The sequence below is a fragment of the Meles meles genome, chromosome 20 (assembly GCF_922984935.1).
Source record: "Meles meles chromosome 20, mMelMel3.1 paternal haplotype, whole genome shotgun sequence".
Classification (NCBI taxonomy): Eukaryota; Metazoa; Chordata; class Mammalia; order Carnivora; family Mustelidae; genus Meles; species Meles meles.
The window spans coordinates 4,734,464-4,749,903 of NC_060085.1; the positions used below are offsets into that span (position 1 = coordinate 4,734,464).

At 45.7% G+C, this 15,440-nt stretch overlaps 1 protein-coding gene across 2 annotated transcripts in view; it reads left to right on the forward strand.

The window, feature by feature from the left end:
- Nucleotides 1-14,691, forward strand: part of VAV1 (vav guanine nucleotide exchange factor 1) — a 49,961-nt gene extending 35,270 nt beyond the window's left edge. Inside the window, exons 20-27 of one of the 2 annotated variants that reach the window (XM_045992133.1) lie at nt 445-581; nt 916-981; nt 4,476-4,507; nt 8,497-8,613; nt 10,014-10,101; nt 11,277-11,391; nt 12,696-12,847; nt 14,382-14,691. In XM_045992133.1, coding sequence (XP_045848089.1) covers nt 445-581; nt 916-981; nt 4,476-4,507; nt 8,497-8,613; nt 10,014-10,101; nt 11,277-11,391; nt 12,696-12,847; nt 14,382-14,435 — 761 coding nt within the window. In that variant the 3' untranslated portion in view covers nt 14,436-14,691. The remainder of the gene's footprint in view (nt 1-444; nt 582-915; nt 982-4,475; nt 4,508-8,496; nt 8,614-10,013; nt 10,102-11,276; nt 11,392-12,695; nt 12,848-14,381) is intronic. The other variant, XM_045992134.1, reaches the window with a different exon arrangement.
- Nucleotides 14,692-15,440: the final 749 nt, after the last annotated feature.

Consider the following 15,440-nt stretch of genomic DNA (forward strand, 5'->3'; position numbering starts at 1 on the left):
CTGCTAGTGGCTTCTTTGATCAGCATCATGTTGGTGAGACTCACACCTTGTTCATTGCTGCATAGTATTCCACTGTACCATTATATTGTACTTGGCATATCCATTTTATTGAGGACATTGGGTTGTTGCCATTTTTGGTTTTGTGAAGAAAGCTCGTCTAAGACTTTTGGTGGACATGAGTGTTCACTTCTCTTGGTCATGTACACCTGAATGGAATTGTCGGGTCACAAGATAGACACCTATTTAGCTTTGGGAGATAAGTACAGACAGTTTTCCCAGGTGGACTCTCACCAGCGATGTAGGAGAGTTCCAGGTGCTCCATATCTTCACCACCACTTGGTGCTGTCAGTCCCTACTTTTTGCCATCCTGGTGGGCTGTGAGACTCAGTTTGGAACATCTATGACCACCAATCACACCGAGCCACCACCTTCCCTCCCCTCCAGGCCTGCCCAAGATGGAGGTGTGTCAGGAGTACTATGGGCTTCCTCCACCCCCTGGAGCCTTTGGACCTTTTCTACGGCTCAACCCTGGAGACATTGTGGAGCTCACCAAGGCTGAGGCTGAACAGAACTGGTGGGAGGTACGGGTTGGGCTGTGGGAATGATGGAGAAGGACTGGAGTGTGGCCTCATGGGCATAGGCATTCCCTAGAAGTGACTCTGGCAGGGGAGGCTGGTCTGGAGGTGGCCTCTGGGGAGGGTGGTAAACATGGGGATTTCTAGGGCTGGCCTAGCCCTTCTGAGCTGGCTGTCTTCCCAGGAAGTTGACAGTGGCTGGCACTCTGTGGGTCATGGTCCTGCAGGCCACAGAGAGATAGATGGACAGACAGCGTGGCCACTGGGCAGATCAGCACACACACACATGCACACATGAATGCCTATAACCTCTCTGTGTCTTTCCCTCCTGGCTTTTTAGGGCAGGAATACGGCTACCAACGAAGTTGGCTGGTTTCCCTGTAACAGAGTCAAGCCCTATGTGCATGTGAGTGCCTCAAATCTGGACATAGTGAGGGCAAGGGGGTCCAGAGAAAGTCCCATGAGAGTGGGAAGCCTTGGGGTGACACCCCTGAGATAGGGAGGACTTGCCCATCATGGTAGGTCATTCCCAAGTCCGCGTTCTGCCCAACTTGCCTACTGAGCCCAGAGTGGGGGCCACACAGAGAATGATGACCAGTCCTTTCCCCCTTGATTCTTCTTATGTGAAGGTTCTCTCCATCATAAAGGAGAAGGAGCAGGGGCCAGAAGACTGGTCAGTCCCTGCTTCCTTCAGAGGCAGCGGATACTGTCCCATCGGGACGGTGGCCACTCACGCCTCCTGACCACCTGCCCGCAGTTTGCCCCACCTCTGTTCTTCCCCTGTCCTCTGCTCACCTGACCACTTCATTCTCTGATGATCTCAGATCTTTTCCACTCTCCCCAGACCTCCCTCCCTTATTGTAGTTGCCCCTCTGCCTGCTTCACAGCCCCAATAGGAACCCGCAGAGCGGAAACTCTCCCCTGTTTTGTTGCTTTAATTTTGTATCATTCAGGCTTCCAGAAAGGTTGCTAGAATAATGCAAAGAACTCCAAATCGCCTTTTCCCAGATTCGCCAGCTGTCAACATTTTGTCTCATTTGCTCTTTCATTCACTCTTTGTCTGCACATTTTATTTTAAAAATTCATATTATTTTTTTTTCTTGAGACATTTAAAAGTAAGGTTACAGACATATTTTCTCTTCACCCTTAAATACATCCTAAGAACAAGAACATTTTGCACATATCCATAGCATGATTTTAACAAACAACCCTGAATTTGACACTTGATATTGACATGATACTACGGTTTAATCTGTAGTCCATATTTAAATTTTGACAATTCCCTCCAAAATTGTATTTTAGAAACTTTTTTTCTTTTTTGGCCTGGGGCTTCCTGGTTTCTCTGTAATGGAGCTACGTTATACATTTCCAATTCCGTGGTTCTGTCCAAGTTTATTTGTAGATGTTCTACTATAAGGACTAGCTCTGTCCTAATCAATCAATCAACTTACCTATCAATTAGTCATCTATGTATCTAATGATCATCTATGTATCTCTCTGTATCTCTGTGTGTCTATTAATTACTTATGTATCAATTTATGTATCAAGCTTCTATGTATCTGTGTAGCTGGGTGTGTGTCTATCTGCCCATTGGTCAGGTATGTACGTACGCATTTATCTCAGGAAATGCCCGGGGATTCTTACTTTAAAATTGTCCCAGCTTTGGCCAGTGGGAGCCCTTTCAGGCTGGCTCATCTGTTCTTTTGTTATGTCCCCATTACTCTTGGAGCTCTTCCTCATTTTCTGGCACAATACCAGACCTACCTTGTACTTTCCACGCCCCAGTCTTGGAATCCACCGTTTTCCCAAGGAGCCCTGGCCCTTTCAGTGGGACATGACATTCAGGAGCCAAGATCTGGGCATCTCTCCAGTTTCTGCCTTCAAGTGTACTGCTTTCCTAAAGCTGCACCCAGTGTAGACTCCTCCTCTCCCATTACAATGAAGGCTCTGAGAAAAGGGAAAAAAATGACAATTCTCCTTTCTACTCAAGGATTCCATCCTCCTGGCACCACCTACCTTACGAGATAACTACTGTTATTTGTTTTCTGTGTGCCTCTCCGGCATTTCTTAGTGCACGTCCAAGTAGATACAAATACGGATTCTCATGTCCCCCATGACATATTCAGAAGATTTGATACTCATTATTTTGCTTCCCTCCCCTTTGCCCCTTACCCCTTAATATATCTTGGGATCTTTCCATATTACTATATGTAGACCATTTTATTCTTTTTTTCCCCTTCAAAAAATTGAGGTGTAATTTGAAAAAACATAAAATTAGACATTTAAAATCCACACTTCAGTGGTTAATACATCTTGCAACCACTTCATTTACATGAAATATCTAGAATAGGTACATCCACAGGGCCAGAAAGCAAATGGGAGATTCCCAAATGTTAGATGTTGGGGAGGAAGAGGGACTGACCATTTAATGGGTGATGTGTATGGTTTTTCTTTTGGGGTGATGTTTTCGAACTGGATAGGTTGTTCCTCATTCTTTTTTATTGTTACTATTTTTAAATTATGGTAAAACACACATAAATTTTGTTGTAAACAAAATGTACCATTTTAGCCATTTTGAGTGGTGCACTAGGAACATTCATACTGTTATACAACCATCACCACTGTCCATTTCCAGAACTCTTTTCATCGTGCAAAGCTGAGACTCTGTCCCCATGAAACTCTAATGCCCCACCCCTTCCCTCAGCCCCTGGTAGATGGTGGGAACCATCTGCTTTCTGTCTCTATGGCTTTCTTTGACTCCTCTCCAGACCTCAGATAAATGGTGTTGGTCCTTTTGAGAATGGCTTTTGCACTGAGCATGCTTTCAAGATGCATCCATGTTACAGCAGGTGTTGGAATGTCCTTCTTTTTTTTTTTTTTAAAAAAGATTTTATTTATTTATTTGACAGACAGAGATCACAAGTAGGCAGAGAGGCAGGCAGAGAGAGAGTGGAAGGGAAGCAGGCTCTCTGCTGAGCAGAGAGCCCAGTGCGGGACTCGATCCCAGGACACTGACATCATGACCTGAGCTGAAGGCAGAGGCTTTAACCCACTGAGCCACCCAGGCACCCTGGAATGTCCTTCTTTAAGACTTAATAATAGTCCATCACCTATTCATCTCTTGGTGGGCACATACGTTTTGGCTGTCATGGATAATGTTGTTAGGAACATGGATGGGTAAATCTATCTCTCTTTGAATCCCTGTTTTTAATTCCCTTGGGTCGATATCCAGAAGAGGAATCATTGGGTCATATCATAATTCTATTTTTAGTTGTTGAGGAACGGCCATCTGTTTTCTCTAGCGGCTGTATCACTTTACATTTCTGCCAGTCATGCCATAAGATTTCCAATTTCCCTATAACCTTGCCAACACTGTCTTCTGTTTTTGTTTTGTTTGTTTTGTGGTTTTGTTTTGTTTTGTTTTTACGGTAACTCTCCGAATGTGGTGGAAAGGTGGAAGCACCTTTGTATTTATTCAGACCAGGGGCTGGGCTTTTCGTAAATAGACAGATAATGCCGGTTTTCATCTTTGCAGGTCAGAGGCTCTCCTTGTGACCTCTCACCTCTGCCAGAGAAGTGCAAAAGCACGAGAGGGCATGACTGTGTTCTAGTAAACACTCGTGTTTTTGGACTTCGGCATGTGAACTTCATCCCATCCCCACAGACTAGGCAATGTTATTCTTCCTTTAGTTTTTGTCAACCATTTAAACACATAAAATCCATTCTTGGCGTGAGGGTCATGCTAAAACAATTGGCTGCTCAGCCTCTCAGTGAACAGGACAGTGCCCGGCACTCAATGAGTGATGGTGGAATGAATGACAGTAGATGACGGTGAAGGAATGGAGAGCCCTGCCGACCTGGGCTCTCGATCCTAAATGCAGTCTCTGTCTGTGTCCCCAGGGTCCCCCTCAGGACCTGTCCGTTCATCTCTGGTGAGTAGAACTACGTTTCTTATTTTCAGCTTGAGGCCCCCTGGGGTGGGTTCCCAGGTGGAGCATGAGAACCATGCTCCAACCCCATGGTTACTCATTTTTTGAACTCTGGGTATTGGCCGCTGGGTTGAGCCCTGTACCCAGGGCTGCTGAAGAGCGAGCTAGCAAAACAGGGTCCCCCACTCTGGGAGATTAGGGTCTCCCTGGAAGGAAAATGATGGTGGGGATGGGAACAGCGGCTCCTCCCTCCTGCTTTTGAATATCTGTTGCAGGGAGAACAGTAAGGGTTAGAGGTTTACAGTGTTGCTTCTGTAGCCCACTGACCTGGGTGCAAATGCTGAGTCCCACATTTCCCAGCTGTGTGACTTTGGGCTAGTAATTCAACTTCTCTGGGCTTTAGCTCTCCTTTCTGGAAAACAGATTAATACCAACATCTACTTTATAGGGTTTCTATAAGGCTTTAATGAGCTATTACCTCTACAGTTCTTAGTCCCGTGCCCGCAAACAGTAAGCCCTTTATTATCCGTGATTAGATTAGATCTGTTCCTATTGTGGCCATCTCATTATGACTACATTTCATCCATTCTAAATGCACATTTTTTTTTCATGTTTGAACCACTCTGACATTGGAATGGCTCTTACGGTCAATGGAAGATCAGTCTTCTGCCTAATTTTATGGGTAGGAGTTTTTATTTCATAATGGCCCATGAAAGAACAGTGCCCTTTACAGTTGCTGGCGTCCTAGATGATGTCACATGGGACTGTTTCTATGAGCGCTGTGTCAGCCTTTTACGAGCACTTCGAATTCTCATAACCGTTTGCTCTTCTTCCTGCCTTTTGGCAAAGAAGGAGGAAACCGGGGCTTAGAGAGGGGAAGTGATTTGTTCAGTGTCACACAGTGAGGAAGTGATGAGACAGGATGGAACCCATCTGCCCCCACTCCAGAGCCAGAACTTGCTGCCCCTCAAGAGTCATATTAACACAAGGGGCATAATAACGCTCACATTTCCTGAGCTCTGGCTGCGTACCAGGGGCACTGGCTGCATTACTGCATTTGAACAGAGGGGCGAATTGTATGCATAACATACAATTACTACTGCGCAGGGGCAGAAAGTATTCTCACCAACCGCCCGGATGGGACGTTCTTGGTGCGGCAGAGGGTGAAGGACACAGCAGAAATGCCGCTCTGGGGGAAAAAATGCTGCCCTGGGGTGGGGGCAGTTTTAGCTTCCTCTTTACAGAAAAGGAAATTAGGGCTCTGAGTGGCAAAATCAGTTCCTGAGGTCACAGAGCAACCAAGGGGCGGAGCCAGGATTCAGACCCCATCTCTGCCCTCTCTTGCTGGGATGAGGTCATCATGCCTGGAGCTGGGTCACTCATTTCCGGTGCAAGATTTGAAGGGGCCTCAAAATCTCAGGGATCGAGATCCATAATATTTCAAGGCAGCACTTCTTATACTCAAAAGCAAGGCAAACGGGGGCGCCCAGCTGGCTCAGCCGCGAAGCTGCAACTCTTGACCTTGGGGTGGGGAGTTTAAACCTCTCGTTGGGCAGAGAGCTTACTTTAAAAAAAAAAAAGCAAGGCAAAAAACAATCCATGATCAGCAAAATATCAAAATTATAAATAAAGACGGGATCCGACAGGGCTGGGGGTAGAAAGAGGCCACACAGTGAACCCCCAAGCCCAGAGTCAGGTCTTGTCTTTATGTAAAGCCTTAGCATTTTGTTCCCCGTGGGGTTTTTTGCATTATTTTTAAAAATTTTTTAAATTTATTCATTTGAGAGAGATACAGAGACAGAGGCAGAACATAAACAGGGGGAGAGGCAGAGGGAGAGGGAGAAGCAGACTCCCCGCCCGGCTGGAGACTTAACCCACTGAGCCACCCAGGCGCCCCGACTTTGCAATAATTTTTAAAACTGAGTTGAAATCCACATAACATACAATTAACCATTTAAAGTGGCATTTATATCCATATTTACATTTCTGTTACATATGTCCATGTATGTATCATACATAGTTTTATTTTATTTTATTTTACCTCAAATTGATAGATACAATTTATGTTGTATATTTACATTTGCAGCTAAGTGCATTCATGTGCACCTTTATATCGTCTGTAATTACTTATGATCTATAATCGGTACATATAGGTTATCCATTTACATTTATAATATAATACATTCATATTCATATTCACATCATCCATAATTGTATATTCTCTGTAATTAGCATATATTATTTATGTTACGTATCTATGTCTACAACATAAATGTATTTATATCCAGTGGCATTTGGTACATTCCCAGGGTTGTTTGGCCATCACCACTGTAAGTCCAGATCATTCCATCCCCCCAAAGGAAAGCCCACCCCCATTAGTGGTCACCCTTGCCCCCCAGCCCCTTGCACCCACCTCTGACCCCTTCCCATCCATGGAGGAGCCTGTTCTGGGTGTGTCACACACATGGAACCACGCCCCGTGTGGCCTTCTCTGTCTGGTTCCCTCCCTGAGTGTCGTGGGCTCCGGGTCCATCCACGGGGCAACACGTGTGGGCACCTCACTCCCTTCATGGCCCCTTTGGATTTCTTTCAGAGGGAGAGGGTTGGCTCCCTCTTCACTGTTTGTACCTGGGGCTCGTGTCTCACTCTCCTCACCCAGTTTCTGTCCTGGTGGCCACAGAGAGGGGCGAACAGTAGGCACTTAGAAAATGCCCATCCAAGCATTGCCAAATTCCAGATTAAAGGTAAAAACCCCTGCTTTTCTACACTCACACTCTCAATCAAATGTGTGGGTTCTCCCCTACACCCAAATGATTTGGTAATTCTTTCCTCTCAGCCGGGTGTCCTACGGTTCGGTCCATTTCTGACACTACCCACCTGGAGATGGCATCGGACCCCACAGGTTAGGGGTTGGTTCAGACCAGACTGTCCGTACATCAGGTGCCAATCTCAAGTCCAGCCTTCCAGGACTTCTCACTGACCTGATGTAAAGTGTAGGCTCCCACAACCCCCTCCCTGGCTGGCACACACTCCTAGAACTTAGGAAATCCATTTACTTAGATTAACAGTTTATTATAAAAGGGCGTATCAGGGCACGAGAATTCCTGTCCCCTTCAAGGTCCTTCTAGCAGGACTAAGAATCCAATTGACACAAGACAGACCAATAAGGAGAAAAATCAAGTTTAAGAACCAAATTGACACGAGACAGATGAATGGGAGAAAAATCAAATTTAATTTTGTAGGTACAGGGAATCCACACAGACATTGAAACCCAAACACAGTCAGGCAGAAGGAGACATACATGTCATTCCGAACTAAGGAGAAGGGGACAAGGGTGTGGGACGTCAAAGGGAGGGAATGGACTTCACAGGGAGATGAAGAAGATTAAATGTCTGGTACACAAATGTTTGCTGGGCCACTGGGGAGCCATGGGACACAGAGGATTCGATCGAACGGGCCTCGCTAAGTTCCTCTCTGTCTGCCACACCTCCTTCGTAGCCTCACGTAGGTATCTGGGGATGACACCTGCTGTCCTCCCAGAGTGGGTCCTCTGTCTGAATTCTTGTTAGTTATTTGTTGGGGAGGTAGAGTTTTTCCTGAATCTGCAGGGTTATGATTGCTTTTTAATTTTTTTAGACTATATTTATTTATTTGTCAGAGATACAAAGAGAGAAAGAGAGAGAGAGAGTGCGCGAGCGAGCACCAGCAGGGGGGAGCAGCAGGCAGAGAGAGAAGAAGGCTCCCCGCTGAGCAAGGAGCCCAATACAGGGACTCAGTCCCAGAACCCCGGAATCCTGACCTGAGCCCAAGGCAGATACTTCACCAACAGGGCCACCCAGGCATCCCGGGTTTTTATTGCTTTTTGACTCAAAATGGTTTTCATGCTAAATTGGCCCATTTTGGAGCAGCCTGTGCTGGGACTGTCATCAACTTTAAAGAAAATCACATGCATGGAGGCAGTGTGGACCTCTCTCCTTGGTATATGTCCACAGGTACGCCGGCCCCATGGAGCGCGCAGGGGCAGAAAGTATTCTCACCAACCGCTCGGATGGGACGTTCTTGGTGCGGCAGAGGGTGAAGGACACAGCAGAATTTGCCATCAGCATTAAGTAACTATCTCCTCCCTCCCTGACCCCCTATGACCCGGGCGCTGCAGGAGCCTGGAAGGAAGGGAATGTACAGTTATGACAACTGTCCGTTACTGAGCCCCGCAGTGTCCTTGGGGATCGCATCCATCTTACTCCTTTTCCTTGACTGACAGCCCACGAGAAAGAGCTGTGCCTCCCAGACAGGCTCCCAAAGGCAGTTAGCACATTCGAGCAAGAGGCAGAATTGCCAGGTGGACCAGTGCTAGCCGACCCCTTTGCCCATGCCTGTCTGTGGTGTGCAGTGTCTCACTCATGGTGACTCGTTCCCTGGTTGGTTTTGTAATTTCGTCTCGTGATGTCCAGCGGGGATTTCCCAGTGGGAATCTTGTGCTGCTTGGGTCTTCAGAGATTTTGAATTTGTTTCTCTTGATCACCAACAGGTTAATTTTTTTTCCAAGTTAAACATTTTAGGCTAATTCCTTAGTTTCTCAGACTGTGCAGGTGGTTTAAGTTCGAACCCCAAACCTACACGAGGGCCGGCGTGAGGTTCTGAATTTCAAGGGTGACATTTCCATTTGGGGTCTGAGACAGACAAGCAAGCTTTCTTATGGTCCCCCTATGTGTCGGGTGGTTTTTCTAGAAGATGTAGTATTTACTGGTCCAGGCTTATGGGGTGTGGGTGGGTCTCAGTGCTAACCTCCACCCCCCCTGGACCCAGTACCTCATCCCATGTTACTTTGGGATCATCACGGCATAAGCTACTTGGTTAGCAAGATCAGCAAACCCCATAGGGTAGCAGTTCACTCAGCAAGCTCAGTTTTAATTTCAACCTCATTTTTGGCCTCTGGGGATTTCCCTTTCCTTTTTTGAGAGCTCAGCACTTTTTTCCCCTCATCATTTCTAGTTTTCTGTGGTCAGATTTTTTTGAGGTGGGGGGCGGTTATCTAGTTTTCCATGTTGACAGAAGTGAATATCTCTTCCATGTCCTCACTAGTCTGTGGCCCGCCATGTTGGTGGAAATGAGTCTCTTTCCCCATTTTGCAGATGCTAGGTCCTCCAACTTGGGGGAAGCACAGATCTCATCCTCTCTATTCTAGACCATGGCTTTCTTTGCAAGATTTTTGTGACTTCTCAACAACCCTGTGAGTCAGGGAAGGAGATTCGTATAGACGGGGGAAGAAATTAAGACTCTAAGCAGCAAAGACCTCTCCCAGGGAAGAGATCCTGCTGGGGAAGCGGGAGGCATTTTCTTCAGTCTTTGGGTTTCAGTGGTTTTTTCCCTCCTTGAAGTTGTCAAGATTGTTTCTTCCATGGTTGGGGGTGTGTAGCCTGGGGGGGGGCTGAAACTGGGCAGGGGATGAGTTTGGGTCCCCTGCCTCAGGGTCCTGTGACCCCCTGTGCCTCTGTCTCACTGCTTCCAGGTATAACGTTGAGGTCAAGCATATTAAAATCATGACAGCGGAAGGACTGTACAGGATTACAGAGAAGAAGGCTTTCCGGGGGCTTACGGTAAGGGCCAATCTACCCCAACCTCAGCCTCCTAGAATCTAGGAGGAGAACCTAGCCCTCCCTGAAGCTCCGTCTTGGGACCCCACTTATTGCACAATCTTTTTTGTCCTCCAAACTTGATTCTGAAAAATTTTCCCCTCACTTTTTATGTCTGAAAAATTTCCAAAAAGTTATTAGAACGGTGAAATGAACATCTGTGAATCCTTCACTTAATAGTTCATATTCTGCCTCTTTTGTGCCCTGTCAATCCCTTCCCCTGGCACATTTATTTAGCCCTATATAAGAACAAGTTGCAAGCATCTAGACTCTTCACCCAAAAATATTCTAGCATGAATATCTGGAGAGACATGACATTCTTGTACCTCACTACAGTATCATTATTACACTCAGAAAGTTGAGCGTTGAGGCAAAATTCTTATGTAATATGCAGTCTATTTTCCAAACTCCTGATTGTCCCAAGTATCCCTTTTATAGCTCTTTTGCATTCAGAATATAATCAAGAATCACACATTGCATTTAGTTTTTATCTTCTTAGTCTCTTTTCATTTGCAGTACTTTGCCAGTCTTTTAAAATCTCTCTCTCTCTCTCTTTGTCTTTCATGATAATGGCATTTTTGGAGTCAAAACTCTAAACCATGGGACATTTTGTTTTGTCTTAGCTGCTATGCTCTACTGCCCTTCCCCCCTCCCCCCTCCCCGCCGGGCACTGTATTCTGGATCTGTCCATTTCCAGATGTGAGACCCTGGACAAGTAATTTGTCTCCTCTGGGACTTGGTTTCTCCATTTATAAAATGGGAGAATCATGAATGTATTCATCTTTCATGATTATTAGGAGATTTTGATGATGTGTGATTGTACACTGACCAGCACATAGTAGGTGCTCAGGAAACAGAATTTGTTAATATTAAAATAATTAATTGTAAAAATAAGTCTCTTGGCACCTACAGTAGGGGCTGATTTTGGTGAGCTGGTTACCAAGCAAGTTGATTATTTGGTAAATTTATTATGAAGTGACCTGTTTATTAAGAGAACTGGCTTTAGGCATGTGATCTCCTCCCCTTAGAATGGTCCTGGTTGCCCAGGAAGAGAATGAGCTTCCTGTCATGGGGAACAGTCAAGGAGTCACTTACCAGGGGGGCCAGAAGGGATAGCATCAGTCCCACTGTCCTTCCAGGAGCTGGTGGAGTTTTATCAGCAGAATTCCCTAAAGGACTGCTTCAAGTCACTGGACACCACACTGCAGTTCCCCTTCAAGGAGCCTGAGAAGAGAGCCATCAGCAGACCACCAGGTAGAGGTCTCAGACTGGGGGCCTGAGCCCCAGCTCCTTCCTACTGTAGAGGGCAAGTTTGGGGATGCCATGGACATTCCAGTGGGCATACAGAGGTCATGTCTGGTAAACAGTGGGAGCTTCTTCTCATACTAGTCTTTCTCTTTGCTCTTGAGTGGTTTCCATGTTCATTTGCTTGGGTGGAAGGTGGGACAGAGGTTACTTTTGTATTTGGGAAGATGAGGACACTAGGTACCAGAAGGGTCCTCACCTGCACCTTTTAAGCCTGTATTTTTATATCAGTATCAAGGATTAATTAGTATCTATAACATTCTCTCATAAAAAGGCAAGACCTTTAGTGCACTCTTCTCTTTCCCATTGCATCTCTCCCCCATAGTTTCATTGACATTATCTGGAATATTGGATACAGTTTTCTATGAATTAAAATAAATATGACATGTTTTAGGAATTATTTCTTAACAATTACATTTAACCTCTCAAATATAGTATCAAGAATTATTCAAACTCCATCTATATTTCTTGTTTTCCATATTTTTCCTTTAATTTTTTAAATTCCTTTTTCTGATTCAAATGTCATTTTGCTAGGGTGCATCCTGAAGTATGCTTTTCAGAAAAGTCACATGGGTGGTATAGTTTCTGGATTCTCATACATCCAAAAATTTTTTAAAGAGAGATTTTAAAATTAATTATTATTAAAACATTACATTTCTGAAAAAGCAACACCAACATAACATCAGGACTCCAGTCCTCATCAGAGAATCCTCATCACCCAATGGGATAAATGTTTATGTCTGTCTGCACATTACTTATTTGCCCTGGTGTATTTATGGATCTTAGCATACTTGGAGAAATACTACAAATTATTTTTCCATTCTATGATGTTGCTTAATATTTTACTATGAAAAGTTATCTGTGTCTTTTCCCCTTTATATATCTTTCTTTTATTCCCTTTCTTTTTTGACCTTTGGTCCGCTTCAGGATAATTAACATTAACCACCTCGAATGAATTTCTCAATATCTTCCCTTTATTCCTTTCACTATAAATATATAGAAACCATTTACAAAAATTCACAAATGGCATTATTTTCTAAACCTGGATACTGGTTGGGCTAGAAGGATGATGAGGAAGTACAGTTGTGTCCCCTCAGAGCACAGGGCACCCAATACTCTTCATGAAGAAGTATTGAGGGACCCTTTGTCCTGGTGTTACTATCCTGAGAGCATTGCCTTCCCCCAGCTGTCCCCAGGTGGTGGGCAGGTGTCTGCTCCAGGCGCTTTACCCACCTCTTCTCTCCTCTACACAGCAGGGAGCACCAAGTATTTTGGTACAGCCAAAGCACGCTATGACTTCTGTGCCCGGGACCGATCGGAGCTATCCCTCAAGGAGGGTGACATCATCAAGATCCTTAACAAGAAGGGGCAACAAGGCTGGTGGAGAGGGGAGGTCTATGGCCGGGTAAGTTGGAGCAAAGTTTGGCAGCCTGGGGAAAGGGCATGGGGTGATCTGTCTATTTGCCCTATAGCCTGGAATTGTGGAATGGAGCAGGTGGGGAGTGGCCCTATGGGTCTTCCCTGCTCAGAGGGGAGGAAAGGAGATAGAGATTTCATTCATTTCCATAACTTGTATTTATTTACTGAGCACCTACTGTGTGCTGGGCATTCTCCTGGGTGCAGAGGATACAAAAATGAGTGTGATACAGTCACTGTCCTCATGAAACTCAGAGTCTAATGAAGATGATAAACGTGTAACCAAGCAGGTGCAATACTAAGTGGTCGAGGTTGAGATGGGGAATCATGGGGAAGGGTAGGAGCACGACAGGAGGACTCCTGAGAGCCAAAGGTGATCACTGAGGGGTGAGTAGTTAACCAGGCAAGAAGGTCACAGAGAGGTTGGAAGGCAGAGATACCAGCATGTGCAAAGGCCCTGGGGTGAGAGAGTGATTAGCATGTTGGGGGGACCCAAAGGGAGGGATTTTTGTCGGTCTTGTTCACAGCAGTGTCAACAGTGACTGGCACATTCATGGTGTGCAGTAAGTGTTGAATATGCACGAAGAGGCACATAACTGGAAATGACCACTTTGCCTTTTGGGCTTTTTTGCCTGCATTCGGACCGTTAGGAGGGACCACATAGTTCCTCAAAAAATTTTCTACCTGGTTCTTATTTTTGTCTCATGAAGATAGAGAGTCTTTATTTTATCCACGAATGAGTTCCTAGTCTCTAGAATACTGCCTCACTTGTAACGGTTTCTCAAAAATATTTGCTGAATGAAGGTAAGGACACTGGTCAGGAGCTTACATTCTACTGGGAGAAACATATGTGAAAAAGCAGTCCAGATAATTGCTTAGGTGGAGAGTTTTGTTAAGAATTGTGAGGGTAGGTTCAGTGTGCTGTGGAAGACAGTTGGGTTTTGAGAGAGCCTTTGGGAATTCTCAGCTATAATGAACTCGTCCATCCGTCCGTCCGTCCGTCCATCCATCCATCCATCCATCCATCCATCCATCCATCCATTCTCTTAAGAAGTATTTATTAAGTATCTCCCATGTGCCAGGAACTTTTCTAGACTCTTGGGAATCTAATGGATAAAACAGACATCAATCCTTGTCCTTGAGGAGCTCATGTTGTAGTGGGGGTCGAGGGACAGACAGCAAGTCTGTAAATAAGTAACATATAATCAATAAGATGCTGACAAGTGCTACAGAGAAAAATAAAGCAGGGATAAGGGGTGCTGAGGTGGGTGGAGTTTGCAATTTTAAACAGGGTGGTCAGGAAGGTCTCACTAATAAGGCGACATGTGATAGAGAATTCTGGAAGGTGTGGGGGGTGTGTGTCAGCCATGTGTACCTCTGGGAGGTGTGCTTTCTGGGGTAGAAGTTGTGGCAGATGCAAAGAGGGCAGGTGCAAAGGCCCTGAGGTAAGAGGGAACCTTCCTGTTGAGGAACAGTGGGGAATGTGCACAGGCTGCCCTGACCACTTCCTCTTCTCTTTCTAGGTTGGCTGGTTCCCCTCCAACTATGTGGAGGAGGATTATTCTGAATACTGCTGAGCTTTGGCACACTGGCGGAGAGATGAGAAAGTCTAGGCTCTGAGCCCAGGATGAGCAGGCAGCAGGGCCAGGGGGGCTGTGACAGGTCCCAGCGGCCCGAGAATCCAGGATGGACTGTGGAAGGCCAGTGTCCAGCTGGCAGGGCTCCTGGGATGATGCCATGCCATGGTTAATTTATAACACACTGGTTTTCTCTTGGGGCCCCTCAAGAAGGTGGAGCTCAAGGCAACAGCTTTTAATAAAATGATGAAAGGAATGACGGCTGTCATTCAGGACGACCTGGATGGGAAAGGGTGGGAAAGGACATGGGGGCACGGATGAAAGCCCCCTTCCCAAATCTCACCTTCCAGCTTTATCATCTTGCTTTGCCATTTAAGATAAGACCCCAAGAAGGAAATGGGACCCCCACAAGACAGGAAAGAATTTTACACTCACAGATTCTAGATCACAAAAATGTAACTCTCCTATGTTTGCTCTGTGCTAGAACTTAGCTACCCTCCAATTCTACTAAAAGGTAGAGACTTCACCTTAGTTTCCAAGATCAGGTTTAAATCCCAAGGGCTTTGGCATTGGGGTGTTGGGGAGATAGCTGGTACTTGGTGGTACCACACTATCACACTGCCACCTGCCGAGATGTCATGGTTTCTACTTCACCTCTGGTTCCTCTGTGTCTCCCACATCCTTCTTGGCACATGCAAGACATCTGGCCGTTTGTCCTGAAATGCTGAGTGGAACGACTCTACCTCTTGGTTTACCTGCCACAGGTAGGTAAGTCCTGCAGGTAGTCCTGCCACAGGACTGCCACAGTCCTGGCTGTTATATCCTGGTGTAGTTACTAATCATGATCCTTTTCATTCTCCAAAGTGTCCTGGTGGGTGATTAAATTATATGGTCACTGTCTTAGGTTGGGTTTCTCCAGAAGCAGAGCCTGAGACAAGGATTTGGATGTGCAAAGTTAATCTGGAAGGTGATCCCAAGAAGTAGCCAGAAGGGGAGGGAGAAAGG